This window comes from Balaenoptera acutorostrata, chromosome 9, assembly GCF_949987535.1.
Source record: "Balaenoptera acutorostrata chromosome 9, mBalAcu1.1, whole genome shotgun sequence".
NCBI lineage: Eukaryota > Metazoa > Chordata > Mammalia > Artiodactyla > Balaenopteridae > Balaenoptera > Balaenoptera acutorostrata.
The window spans coordinates 11,660,252-11,675,407 of NC_080072.1; the positions used below are offsets into that span (position 1 = coordinate 11,660,252).

General features: G+C 42.6%; 1 protein-coding gene across 1 annotated transcript; it reads right to left on the reverse strand.

The window, feature by feature from the left end:
* Positions 1-392: 392 nt before the first annotated feature.
* LOC103015954 (olfactory receptor 5A1) lies at positions 393-8,876 on the reverse strand. Its single transcript, XM_057553909.1, is given in 8 exon segments — positions 393-492; positions 6,451-6,604; positions 6,606-6,714; position 7,584; positions 8,314-8,478; positions 8,480-8,541; positions 8,544-8,852; positions 8,855-8,876. Coding segments are annotated over 8 exon segments (840 nt in total). The 3' UTR covers positions 393-474.
* Positions 8,877-15,156: the final 6,280 nt, after the last annotated feature.

Consider the following 15,156-nt stretch of genomic DNA (forward strand, 5'->3'; position numbering starts at 1 on the left):
TAGGGGAGGGGATTCTTTCCTTGGGACAGAGGGGAAAGCCCCTGCCCTCAACGTAAAACAGAGAATTCAGTTTGCACACAGAACCACACAGAGATGGAAACCTAACACAAATTACACAAATTACATATATGTATAGAATTTAATTCTCACATCTATTTTGCAAAATAGATGTGATAATTAAATATTAATCAACTTTAAATGAGTAGTACTGCCTAGGTAGACTTAGAGAATAAGGATTTGAGAGCATAAGTGACATCCACAAATTGTCAGAGTCGGCAACTTTTGGATCTGAAATTCGAAACTTGATCATCTGAGAAATATTCACCTTGCAGGTTATTGTGCTGATTACATCCAAAGAGCAACTGTGAAGTGTCTGGCACAATGCTCCAGGAAGAGTAGACAGTCAGGAAACGTTAATTCTTTAATGTACCTTGTGGGCGAGTGGTGGAAGGCATCTTGGGAATCAATCCTCCTTCAATTAGATAATAATACCTAAACCAATAAAACAGATAAGATTTTATTGGTGTGCAAGACCCAGAATGTTTTACACATATTACCTTATTCAATTAGCTTTTGCCAGCTTCAAATGTCTTAAAATATGTGGCTAAGTTTGAGCTTGACCATTTGGGTTGCTAGTTTTGGTTTGACAGGTGTCTTGGCTGTGAGAGTGAAATGGCATAAATTGATACCAATGTCTGTAATCGGAGCTCAGTCAGACTGTGAGGCTCGCGAGTTCGTCTGTGAGTGCGCCCTCTTCTGGTCTGGAACTTGTCTTCTTTCAGCGCTGCCTCTCCTTTTAACTTCTTAGGTGCTTAGAGACCTGCTCAGTTTTCTCTTTCAGATCCTTACCGTACAAATGACTATGAATCTTAAACAGTAACTTCCTTTAAAAAAAATGCTTCTTTTAAATTTACTAAATTAAAAATAAGAACGGTTTTGAAAGACAATCACAAATCACTCAATGTGTGACAAGTGTATATGTAAATAATGGGAGATGAAAAGTGATTGGTATAATGAAAAAGGGTTCATCATGAAGGACTAGCTTCTTTTAAAAGGGAAAGGTTGGCATTTTAAAAGGGGACAAACCTTAAACTAATAGATGAGTTTCAGAATTCTAGGTATCAAGATGAAAATAAGGGAAAGTTTGGATGTTAAGGACCTCCCTGGTACCTAGAATATATCTCACTTCTTAATTCTTTGGATAGAGGTGGTCTAGAGCAAGCAACCTCCTCCGAAACTTTTTCTTTTTAAATTTTTATTCCTAGGAGTAAAGTTTCAAACATGGGTCAGGATGCCCATCAGAGGATGTCATCAGAGGAGCGGGAGAGGAAAGGGAAGAATTTGGGTTGAGTTTATAGAAAGGCAGAAAAACTAGAGTCATGCATGGAGAGGAAATATGAAAGAAGTTCCTGCATCTGGCTGAGACAGTTCCAGGGGGCTCATAAATAAGCCTGGATAGTACATACACACACAGAGAAAATGCCAACTGACTATGGGCACCTGTTCCCTCTCTGTCCCTCCTGCCAGTCTGTTCCCTAACTACTTTATATTTGGATTTATTCTGCTTTGGAGACAGTCTAATCAGGCACATGTAGCTCCTTCCAGGCCTCAAGCTGCTTTCTAATGAGACGAGAACTTGAAGCTTATTCATCCATACTCCTGGTGCTGGAAGTGTTTGTTTGTGGGCAGATACTTGAAGTTGAGAAGATAAAAGGAGATTGGAGAGAGATTGTAACCTCTAAGGATCTCTTTACTAGGTCCTGTTAATATCCACAGCTCTGGACAGTACAGAAGGAATTTTCAAAGCCCATGGTTAGGGGTGCATTTGGGGAGCTGGTTCTTTACATCCTTGCAAATGATTCACTACATTTACCACTTGAGTGTCTCTACAAAGGAAGGATTTTCAAAATCCAAAATCCACAGCTTCATAAATTATCACTCTCTGGGGTGTAAAGGACACATTCTCATTTAAATTTTCTAAAAACAGAGATAATTAATCGTCATCCCAGTGGTCAGACCCTGAGATACCCTAGGGTTGATTCAACTTGGGATTTTCTTTTGTGGTCCATGAAGAAAACACAGAGGAGGGTCTGGAAGACACAGCAAAGGATAAATATTGATAAATAAATACTTGATTATCTTAAATCTTGCCCTCTTCACCTCCAAATAACCTGTCAGCATAGAGAATCTCAAAATTATTGAGTTTCCATTGTTTGCCAAGCATTGTGCTGGGCATTTTGCATATGTTAACATGTTAAATCCTGCAAACAACCCATTTACAGATGATTTGCTGGACACTAACACTCATAAATTAGAAGGACACTTTGCACCATAGTACTCACATCATGAGCCCATACCCTCTTCACAGCACACATGTGACCTTTCCCTCAGGTGAGGGAGCACAAAATACACAGATTTTTCCTATAATAGTCTAGTTTTATTTTATTAAAATGTGCACTTATGTAACACTATTTAGGGCAGGAGTGGAGAATATCTTTTCTAAGGAGAAATCACATGCATATAAAAAGCAGTAGAGGGGGGATTGGATAGAGGTGGTCAAAAGGTACAAACTTCCAGTTATAAGATAAATAAGTACTGGGGATGTAATGTACAGCATGATGACTATAATTAACACTGCTGTATGGTACACTTGAAAGATGCTAAGAGAGTATATCCTAAAATTTTTATCACACAAAATCCCACATTTTCTCTTTCTTTTCTTGTATCTCTGTGAGATGATGGATGTTAACTAAACTTATTGTGGTCATCATTTCACAATATATATATGTCAAGTCAATATATGCTGTACATCTTAAACTTATACAGTGTAGTATGTCAATTGCATCTCAATAAAACTGAAAGAAACAAAATAGACACAGAGGATGACAAGCATAAAAAGTAGTTTACAAAAAAAAAAAAAAAGTAGTTTACCAGTTAGATGTACCATTAACATTTTTATATATAAATATAAAATTCAATCAAAATAAAATTTATTTTATAATATTTAAATAAAAATGTTAATACAAATTTAATGATATTAATTAAATATTTAACTTTAATTTAACTTACATTTTAATTTAACATAAATATAAACATTTTAATTCACTTGCTTCGTGAACGGAACATAGATTTGAACTTTTATTAAATAGCTAAAACGAATAATGAAAAGGTAGAGAGAAGTTGATTCTTGATTCATGTTTGACCCATGAAGTGAAAGAAAGGCATTTAGGTTAGAAAACAAGGTATGAATTTCAGGGGTCATGGGATAGCATGCTGCCCAGATCCCATGGTACTGGGGGAGATGTAGTGAGGAGTGAAGGGTGGAGAGGTATAGCAAAAAGTAAAATGGACTTTGCAGTGCCTGGTAAGGACTTTAACTTGGACGCAAAGGGGAGCTCATGAATGTTCTTGAGAGCTGGCCTCAGAAACTCAAATCAATAAAGTGACAAGTGTTAAAAGAACTAAGAATGCAGGATAGTCTCCCCACCCCGCTCCACCGCACCCCACCCCCCGCCCCCGCCCAAGATGCCTAGGTCCTAATTCCAGGAAATCGCGAATAGATTACCTCTCAGGCAAAAGGGACTTTTCAAATGTGATTGTCAGTCTTTTTTTTTTTAAAGTATTTTAATTTTATTGGAGTATAGTTGACTTACAAGAGTTATCAACCTTGAAATGGGGAGATTGTTCTGGATTATCTGGGTGGGCTCAGTCTAATCACAAGAGTCTTTAAAAGCAGAGAATGTTTCAGATGAGAGTAGTTGTGACATTGCTGGCTTTGAAGAGGGAGGAAGGGGACCATAAACCAAGGAATGTGGGTGGCCTCTAAAGAAGCTGGAAAAACCAAGGAAATGGATTCTATCCCAGAGCCTCCAGAAAGGAAGGCAGCCTTGCTGATACCTTGATTTCAGCCCAGTGAGACCCCTGTCAAACTTCTAACCTACAGAACTGTGAGATAATAAATTTATGTTGTTTTAAGCCACTAAGTTTGTGGTAATTAGTTACAGCAGTGATAGTAAATTCACACACTCAGCTTCTTCAGATAGAACAATGTAGAGGCCACGTTTTATTCTGCTTCCATGTAAGGCTCTCTCATGAGATCAGATGGAGGGTCTAGGGTATACGAACTGAGATGGGTTAGCAAGTAAGGCAGATGAGGAAGAGCAAAGATGTGTGTGTGTGTGTGTGTGTGTGTGTGTGTGTGTTTTAACTTAAAGGAGGAGAAGAAGGTAAAATGAGTTGATATTGAATAATTTGTAGATTTCCTTTAAGGTAAACTCATTCCAAAATTTTCATAAATTGAATCACTTCCTTTAGGGAGAAAGACTAATTATACTTAATCAGAAGTATTCATTTGGATTGATATATACCAGAATTCTAGCAGGTCAATTCAAAACTTCAAAGGAATAATCTATCCCTATGTCTCTAAATCTGCTCTGCTCGGTCAGTGTGGTCCCTCCATTCCATATTACATTTGAAATAATCCCAAAGACTTCCTCACATTACACTCAGCCAGCTGAGGAAACATAAAACTAGAAGGGTCCTGGGCATAGCATCCATCCATCGAGATGATTTCCAGAATTTCCAATACAATGCCATATAGGTCCTTCCTAATGTTCAAAAGGGTAACTGATAGAGGAATTTCAGGAAAAATTACCTATTGGGTAATACCTTTGGGTATTATCCATATGAGTCATTTTAAATTTGCTTGACCTTGAATGGGAATGGATTTAGGAGACTGAAAAACCCAGGAGACCTGAACAGAGGTCTTTCCTCTGCCATGAGTCATTTATGCTCCTCCAGATAAGAAGGAAATAGTTAATCCACTTATATGAACAATGACGTAAAGTCAAATCCATATCCAATATACAACAGAGGGGAGAGGACAGAGCCACAAAGCAATGAGAGAGGGGTTTATCAGCAGAAATTTTTGTCCCTGACAACTCCACTGTAAGTGTCTTCTGTGAAGGAGTAATGATAGCCTGGGATATACCTCCCAGAGATAAAGGCAAATAATACTGAATGTGGGGCTTCAAGGGATAATCCATTTGGGAACAGAAACAATTTATAGGAGCAATAGGCTCAAATAGGGCTTCCCTGGTGGCACAGTGGTTGAGAATCTGCCTGCCAATGCAGGGGACACAGGTTCGAGCCCTGGTCTGGGAAGATCCCACATGCTGCGGAGCGACTAGGCCCGTGAGCCACAACTACTGAGCCTGCGCATCTGGATCCTATGCTCCGCAACAAGAGAGGCCGCGATAATGAGAGGCCCGCTCACCGCGATGAAGAGTGGCCCCCACTTGCCGCAACTAGAGAAAGCCCTCGCACAGAAACGAAGACCCAACACAGCCATAAATAAATAAATAAATAAATAAATATTAAAAAAAAATAGGCTCAAATAGAAAAGAGGAACTCAGAGTGTGGTGATCAAAAGGGGGATGGAGCTGTGACATGAAGTCCTGTGGTGGTAAAGGAATGATAGGGTTGAAATCAAGGAGATAGAAAAGTAGGCAGTTCAGGTGACTGAGACTGAGAAGAGAAGAGTATTGATGTGATACCACTGGACTCAAATTTTCCAGGTCCCTCCGTAGGTGACATAGAAACGGCAGCAACGGGTAACGCCCTTCAGTATTTGCTTAAATAATTTTCCAGTAGCCACAATGGGAGTCCAACAGGGGTAGCTCAGAGAGAGTGTTTAATGGGGTAGGCATCTTGTTTTGCAGTTTATCTCAACTACACATAGTGTATCTTTTTAGATTCCTCCATATGCTAATAATAAGAGCTATACTCTTGTAAAAATTCAGGGCTGTTTGTTGTTGAACATGGAAGGCAACATTTGGGTAGAGCATGGGCTCTGGAGTCAGGAAGACCTGGGTCTGAATGGGAGTTCTGCCCCTTACTTCCTGTATGACCCTGGGCATGTCAGTTTTTTTGTTTTTTGTTTGGTGGGACTTCGTTTCCTCATTTGTAACATAGGGATATTGCCATGTGCATCGTGGCACTGCAATGTGTATTTAATTAAATAACTTTTATGCCCGGTACATAGTAAGTACCCAATAAAAGGTGCTTGTAATACCAATTGTGAGAATAGGTTACCCTGGGGAATTTTTTTGTTTGTTTGTTTGTTTTACTGAAGTAATCTCTTTCTCCTTTTGACTATCCACGTTGGGATCAGTAGACAGATGACCATAAGGAACGGTGAGAGAATCTGGCAGGAGCCTCCATTTTCAAAATGCACACAAAACATATCACTTACCTAAGCCAGAGGTGGAAGTAGGTGTCATGGATCATTTAAGTCTCTAGCAGTTTGGAGAAATATGTTTTCAGTCATAAACTAGGAAAACACTTCTTCTCCAACACCTTCCACAGGGCGTCTTTGATCTCTTTGCTCCTCAAACTGTAAATGACAAGGTTTAGCATGGGGATCACCAGCAAACAGAACACAGATACCACCTTGTCTCTGCCGAGTAAGTAGCTGGAGCTGGGTCGCAGGTACAAGAAAAGGGCCATCCCAAACAACAGAGTCACCGCCATCAGATGCGAGGCACATGTGTTGAAGGCTTTCCTTCGACCTTCCACTGAGCAGATCTTCAAGACAGCAGCCACTGTAACTGTAGGAGATGAGGAGGATGAGGAATGATGGGCCCCCAGCAGTGACCACCGCGAGGAAATTCACCACTTGACTGAAGAAAGTGTTAGAGCAAGAAAGTGCCAGGACTCAAAAACAGAAATATAGATCAATGGAACAGGATAGAAAGCCCAGAGATAAACCCACGCACATATGGTCACCTTATCTTTGATAAAGGAGGCAAGAATATACAGTGGAGAAAAGACAGCCTCTTTAATAAGTGGTGCTGGGAAAACTGGACAGCTACATGTAAAAGAAGGAAATTAGAACACTCCCTAACACCATACACAAAAATAAACTCAAAATGGATTAAAGACCTAAATGTAAGGCCAGAAGTATAAAACTCTTAGAGGAAAACATAGGCAGAACACTCTATGACATAAATCACAGCAAGATCCTTTTTGACCCACCTCCTAGAGAAATGGAAATAAAAACAAAAATTAAAAAAGGGGACCTAATGAAACTTCAAAGCTTTTGCACAGCAAAGGAAACCATAAACAAGATGAAAAGACAACCCTCAGAATGGGAGATAATATTTGCAAATGAAGCAACTGACAAAGGATTAATCTCCAAAACATACAAGCAACTCATGCAGCTCAATATCAAAAAACAAAACAACCCAATCCAAAAATGGGCAGAAGACCTAAATAGACATTTCTCCAAAGAAGATATACAGATTGCCAACAAACACATGAAACAATGCTCAACATCATTAATCATTAGAGAAATGCAAATCAAAACTACAATGAGATATCATCTCACACTGGTCAGAATGGCCATCATCAAAAAATCTACAAACAATAAATGCTGGAGAGGGTAGGGAGAAAAGGGAACCCTCTTGCACTGTTGGTGAGAATGTAAATTGATACAGCCACTATTGAGAACAGTATGGAGGTTCCTTAAAAAACTAAAAATAAAACTACCATACGACCCAGCAATCCCACCACTGGGCATATACCCTGAGAAAACCATAATTCAAAAAGAGTCATGTACCACAGTGTTCACTGCAGCACTATTTACAATAGCCAGGACATGGAAGCAACCTAAGTGCCCATCAACAGATGAATGGATAAAGAAGATGTGGCACATATATACAATGGAATATTACTCAGCCATAAAAAGGAACGAAACTGAGTTATTTGTAGTGAGGTGGATGGACCTAGAGACTGTCATACAGAGTGAAGCAAGTCAGAAAGAGAGAAACGAATACCATATGCTAACACATGTATATGAAATCTAAAAAAAAGAAAAAGAAAAAAAATGGTCAGAAGAACCTAGGGGCAAGATGGGAATAAAGATGCAGACCTACTAGAGAATGGACTTGAGGATACGGGGAGGGGGAAGTGTAAGCTGGGACAAAGTGAGAGAGTGGCATGGACATATATACACTACCAAATGTAAAATAGATAGCTAGTGGGAAGCAGCTGCATAGCACAGGGAGATCAGCTCGGTGCTTTGTGACCACCTAGAGGGGTGGGATAGGGAGGGTGGGAGGGAGGGAGATGCAAGAGGGAGGAGATATGGGGACATATGTATATGTATAACTGATTCACTTTGTTATAAAGCAGAAACTAACACACCATTGTAAAGCAATTATACTCCAATAAAGATGTTAGAAAAAAATAAATAAATAAAGATGGCTTCACTCACATGAGAAAAAAAAAAAAAAAAAAAGACAGTGCCAGGACTGGTGGGAGGTCACAGAAGAAATGGTTGACGATGTTGGGTCCGCAGAAGTGGAGCCAAAACATGGAGCTGGCTTGGACCAGGGAGCTCAGGAAGCCACCGACATAGACCCCAACCACCATGAGTGTACAGAGGCCCTGGGACATGACAGCAGTGTACAGCAGGGGGGCTGGAAATGGTGGCGTAACGGTTGTACGCCATAGAAGTCAGGAGGAAGCAATCAGACATATGCCGACAAAAAAAAAGAACTGAGCAGCACAGCCCAAGAATGATATGGTCTTCTGCTCCTGGAAGAAGTCAATGAGCATTTTGGGAGCCACTGCGGAAGAGTAGCGAATGTCAATGAAGGACGGGTTGCTGAGGAAGAGGTACATTGGTGTGTGTAGGTGGGTGCCACCTCTGATCAGAAAGATGAGGGCCAGTTTCCAGGCCAGGGTCACAATATAGATGCCCAGGAAGGTTACAAAGAGGGGGGCCTGGAGTTCTGGATGGTCTGCAAATCCCAGGAGGATGAACATGGTCACTGACAAGCTGTTCCAGACCTTAGTGTGGACATGTTTCCCATGGACCACAAGGACGAGACGCAGACCTGGGATAGTAATGATAATCCACAGTGCAGGTGATGTCTGCAAATTATTAAATGCACGAGAGGAAGGGCAGAGTATTACAGGAGGTTACAACTTATGCAAAGATTCTCTCTCTTTCTCTCAGAAGGCAAATATCTTAAATATTTGTTTTTTTAACATAATATAATATGGTTTATATGAACTTAAACTTTGGATTCAGACTCCCTGTGATTAAGTCCTGCCTGTACCTTTTAGTAGCTGTGTCACTTTGGATGAAATAGCTAACATCTCTAGGCTTCAATTTCCTTATCCTTAAAAAGGGTGACTTTACCTACTTCACATATTTGTTTTAAGAATAAAATAAAGCAAAGTGTATGAAGTGACTGACACATAGTAAGTCCGCAGTGAAAACAGTTTTGTGTTTTCCAGGTGAATCACACCAATGCCCTGAAATAACTATTTATCTGACATTATTCCAGTTTCAGTATTGGAATGGAGAAGCCAACAGATGGACAGGATTCAGCTATTTACTTGTGAAACAGTCAATCAGACATTTTGAATGTTTTTAATCCAAAGGATTAGGCCAGGTGTGCATAGAAATGCTCTTAATTGTCAAATATTAGATCTGAATATACTAACGTGTTTCCAGTCTCAAATTTGTGTTCACTCTGAGCTCTCTAAGCTGTTCGTTAAGAATGTGGACTCTAGGGCTTCCCTGGTGGCACAGTGGTTAAGAGTCTGCCTGCCAATGCAGGGGACATGGGTTCGAGCCCTGGTCCGGGAAGATCCCACATGCCGTGGAGCAACTGGGCCCAGGCACCACAGCTACTGAGCCTGCGCTCTAGAGCTCGCGAGCCACAACTGCTGAGGCCTGTGCGCCTGGAGCCCGTGCTCCGCAATGGGAGAGGCCATTGCAATGAAAGGCCCGCACAGCGCAGCGAGGAGTGGCCCCTGCTCGCCGCAACTAGAGAAAGCCCGCGTACAGCAACGAAGACCCAATGCAGCCAAAAAAAAAAAAAAAAAAAAGAATGTGGGCTCTGGATTTGAACTGCCTGGATTCAGTTTCCAGCTTTACCACTTAATAGATGTGTGATCTTGGACAGATCACTTGAACTCTCTATGACACTCTGTAAAATTAGAGATCATAATAGCACTTACCTTGTTATTAGGAACTATCATATCTATCTATCTATCGTCGTATTTCTACTCTCCTTTAGGACATTCCTGGCCCATAGTAAGCATTCTACAAGTGTTTGTTGTTGCTATTGTTTAAAACCTAAATTGCAAACTATCCTCGACCAAATTCTTAGAATTTTCAACGTAGGAAGCGTCTTTCAAGATCGGGGACTTGATTCCATTCAATCCACATCTGTAAGAATTCCCATCACCACCTCACACATCCACGCTAAATCTCAGTTCACATCAATCAGAAGAGAACTCTGGTCTCTGAAGCTGAGGTCCCTGCAGGAGACTCTAGGAAAAGTGTGGTCAGAGGACTTGGTGGCTCATGGTGAATGACCCTTAAACGTTTGGAATATATTTTGATCCTTCTTCACATCTTAACCTAAACAATTTGGAAATCAACCAAATTACCATAACTGTCTTTTAAGCCATGTGTTCAGCCTGTTCTACCTAACTCTTAAAATATAGTAAATCCCACAAATTTCATTTATTTTTCAAAAAGAAAATGTTATCTTATGAATTTTAAAGCAATATGTGAGAACTGTAAAATAATTTGATCAGCAAACAACTGTGAAATACTAAACCTAAAAATCATGTGCAATTCCTCATCGACCCACAAAAAACCTCCAAACTGGAAATTATGGCATTCTATCCCCTGAAATAACAGCTCTTAATATTTTGGCCTGTTCTTCTCATATGCAAGGATATGTATATATGTGTGGGTGTTTGTATCATAGTACACAGACCCTCTATAACTTACATATATTATAGAAAACATTCTAAGTCAGTAACTTCACAATTTGGGAAGTACCACTTTCTCTATTTGCTCTGAATTTTTCTGGCTCAATTTAGGAGTGTGACCTCATTTTAATATCCCCAGTTTTTCATTAATCAATCCATATCTACCCATTGCTAGTCAAGGTCTCATTGACCTTCTTCACTTTCTTCTTGGTACTTGCACAGAGAGATGCCCTTAGATTGGGGTCCACCTTCTTCCCTCTCAATAGTTCCTATTACAGATTTTTCAGTGCTAAAACTCTCAGATTTGGATAGTGAGACAGTGTGAACCTCATTTTAAGCCATCACCATGCCATCATTTGTGCAGTTTAGGAGATCTCTCCCAATGCCAATCTTACCAATGTGGTTTTAAGATTTATCCTATGCTCAGAGGTTATGCATCTGTTTGTGAAAGGTATGTAGAGTTCTGAGAATCAAGACAGGATCCTTGCCTCTTGAAGAAAAGAAAGGGACCCCCAGCAAAGTTTAGCATGATCTGCCACAGGTGTAGAGTCACATGGAGAAACTGAGAGCTAAACAAAAACAGCTCTGCTGGAGCCCTCACCCAATTCTGAGTAGGGTCCACCATTTAGCAAGTTAGGGACCTGAGGTTCGTGATGCGGTTCAGGTTGTTTGGGGCAGCTATTCAGGTTAGCAGAAAAGGGATAAGGTAGTGGTTATGATTCTGGGTAGGCTTCAGGGCAAGCAGGGTTCTAATCCTGACTCTGCCACTTGCCAGTGGTGGGATATTGAACAACTCATTCCTCTGTTCTGAGTCTCAATTTCTCTATTTGCAAAACAGGGATAACAGTGACTACGGAGTTATTTGAAGATCAGTTAACAGAGTTGTTTGAGGATCGCATGAGACAATGTGTGAAAGGTTCATGGGTCCTGAGATAGAATGTTTGCTTAATAAATTGACACTGTGATTGCTATCAGCAATGAATATTCCTTAAATAATTATTTATGAAACTGAGCCTTTTTTGGAAACAATTCCTCCTCATGTGATAGGTTAAAGTATGCTTTTCTTACAGAAATAAGGAGTTCACTGATGGACCATATAGGATTATAAGAGGTGTACAGGATGATAGAGAAGATGGCGGAAGAGTAAGACGCGGAGATCACATTCCTTCCCACAGATACAGTAGAAATACACCTACACGTGGAACTGCTCCTACAGAACACCCACTGAACGCTGGCAGAAAACGTCCGACCTCCAAAAAGGCAAGAAACTCCCCCCGTACTTGGGTAGGGCAAAAGAAAAAAGAAATAACAGAGACAAAAGAATAGGGACGGCACCTGCACCAGTGGGAGGGAGCCGTGAAGGAGGAAAGGTTTCCACGCACTAGGAGCCCCTTCGCGGGCGGAGACTGCGGGTGGCAGAGGGGGGAGCTTCGGAGCCACGGAGGAGAGCGCAGCCACAGGGGTGCGGAGGGCAAAGCAGAGAGGTTCCCGCACAGAGGCTCGGCGCCGAGCAGCACTCACCAGCCCGAGAGGCTTGTCTGCTTAGCCGCCGGGGCGGGCGGGGCTGGGAGCTGAGGCTCGGGCTTCGGTCGGATCGCAGGGAGAGGACTGGGGCTGGCGGCGTGAACACAGCCTGAAGGGGTTGGCGCACCACAGCTAGCCGGGAGGGAGTCCGGGGAAAAAGTCTGCAGCTGCCGAAGAGGCAAGAGACTTTTTCTTGCCTCTTTGTTTCGCGGCGGGCAAGGAGAGGGGATTCAGAGCACCGCCTAAACGAACTCCAGAGAAGGGCGCGAGCCGCGGCTATCAGCGCGGATCCCACAGCAACAGGGGCGCAGAGGGAAAATCGGAGAGACTCCCGCACAGAGGCTCGGCGCCGAGCGGCGCTCACCAGCCCGAGAGGCTTGTCTGCTCCCCCGCCGGGGCGGGCGGGGCTGGGAGCTGAGGCTCGGGCTGCGGTCGGATCGCAGGGAGAGGACTGGGGCTGGCGGCGTGAACACAGCCTGAAGGGGTTAGCGCACCACAGCTAGCCCGGAAGAAGTCCGGGAAAAAGTCTGCAGCTGCCGAAGAGGCAAGAGACTTTTTCTTGCCTCTTTGTTTCGCTGCGCGCAAGGAGAGGGGATTCAGAGCGCCGCCTAAATGAACTCCAGAGAAGGGCGCGAGCCGCGGCGATCAGCGCGGACCCCAGAGACGGGCGTGAGACGCTGGGGCTGCTGCTGCCGCCTCCAAAAAGCCTGTGTGTGGGCACAGGTCACTCTCCACACCTCCCCTCCCGGGAGCCTGTGCAGCCCGCCACTGCCAGGGTCCCGGGATCCGGGGACAACATCCCCGGGAGAACGCACTGTGCGCCTCGAGCTGGTGCAACGTCACGCCGGCCTCGGCCGCCGCAGGCTCGCCCCGCCTCCTCCGTACCCCTCCCTCCCCGCGGCCTGGGTGAGCCAGAGCCCCCGAAGCAGCTGCGCCTTTAACCCCGTCCTGTCTGGGCGGGGAACAGACGCCCTCAGGCGACCTACACGCAGAGGAGGGTCCAAATCCAAAGCTGAACCCCAGGAGCTGTGCGAACAGGGAAGAGAAGGGGAAATCTCTCCCAGCAGCCTCAGAAGCAGCGGATTAAAGCTCCACAAACAACGTGATGTGCCTGCATCTGCTGAACACCTGAACAGACAACGAATCAGCCCAAATTCAGGAGGGGGACTCTGGGAGCAGGAGATATTAATTTTTCCCCTTTTCCTTTTTTTGTGAGTGTATATGTATATGCTTCTGGGTGAGATTTTGTCTGTATAGCTTTGCTTTACAATAGCTTTATTTTACTTCACTATATTATAGCCTCTTTCTTTCTTTCTTTCTATTTTTTCTCCCTTTTACTCTGAGCTGTGTGGACGAAAGGCTCTTGGTGCTCCAGCCAGGCATCAGGGCCGTGCCTCTGAGGTGGGAGAGCCAACTTCAGAACACTGGTCCACAAGAGACCTCCCAGCTCCACGTAATACCAAACGGCAAAAATCTCCCAGAGATCTCCATCTCAACATCAAGACCCAGCTTCACTCAACGACCAGCAAGCTACAGTGCTGGACATCCTATGCCAAACAACTAGCTAGACAGGAACACAACCCCATCCATTAGCAGAGAGGCTGCCTAAAATCAAAATAAGGCCACAGACACCCCAAAATACACCACCAGACGTGGACGTGCCCACCAGAAAGACAAGATCTAGCCTCATCCACCAGAACTCAGGCACTAGTTCCCTCCACCAGGAAGCCTACACAACCCACTGAACCAACCTTAGCCGCTGGGGACAGATACCAAAAACAACGGGAACTACGAACCTGCAGCCTGTGAAAAGGAGATCCCAAACACAGTAAGATAGGCAAAATGAGACGACAGAAAAACACACAGCAGATGAAGGAGCAGGCTCAAAACACACTGGACTTAACAAATGAAGAGGAAATAGGTAGTCTACCTGAAAAAGAATTCAGAATAATGATAGTAAGGATGATCCAAAATCTTGGAAATAGAATAGACAAAATGCAAGAAACATTTAACAAGGATGTAGAAGAACTAAAGAGGAACCAAGCAATGATGAAAAACACAATAAATGAAATTAAAAATACTCTAGATGGGATCAATAGTAGAATAACTGAGGCAGAAGAAAGGATAAGTGACCTGGAAGATAAAATGGTGGAAATAACTACTACAGAGCAGGATAAAGAAAAAAGAATGAAAAGAACTGAGGACAGTCTCAGGGACCTCTGGGACAACATTAAACGTGCCAACATTCGAATTATAGGGGTACCAGAAGAAGAAGAGAAAAAGAAAGGGACTGAGAAAATTTTTGAAGAGATTATAGTTGAAAACTTCCCTAATATGGGAAAGGAAATAGTTAATCAAGTCCTGGAAACACAGAGAGTCCCATACAGGATAAACCCAAGGAGGAACATGCCAAGACACATATTAATCAAACTGTCAAAAATTAAATATAAGGAAAACATATTAAAGGCAGCAAGGGAAAAAAAACAAATAACACACAAGGGAATCCCCATAAGGTTAACATCTGATCTCTCAGCAGAAACTCTGCAAGCCAGAAGGGAGTGGCAGGATATACTTAAAGTCATGAAGGAGAAAAACCTACAACCAAGATTACTCTACCCAGCAAGGATCTCATTCAGATTCGATGGAGAAATTAAAACCTTTACAGACAAGCAAAAGCTGAGAGAGTTCAGCACCACCAAACCAGCTTTACAACAAATGCTAAAGGAAATTCTCTAGGCAAGAAACACAAGAGAAGGAAAACACCTACAATAACAAACCCAATACATTTAAGAAAATGGGAATAGGAACATACATATCGATAATTACCTTGAA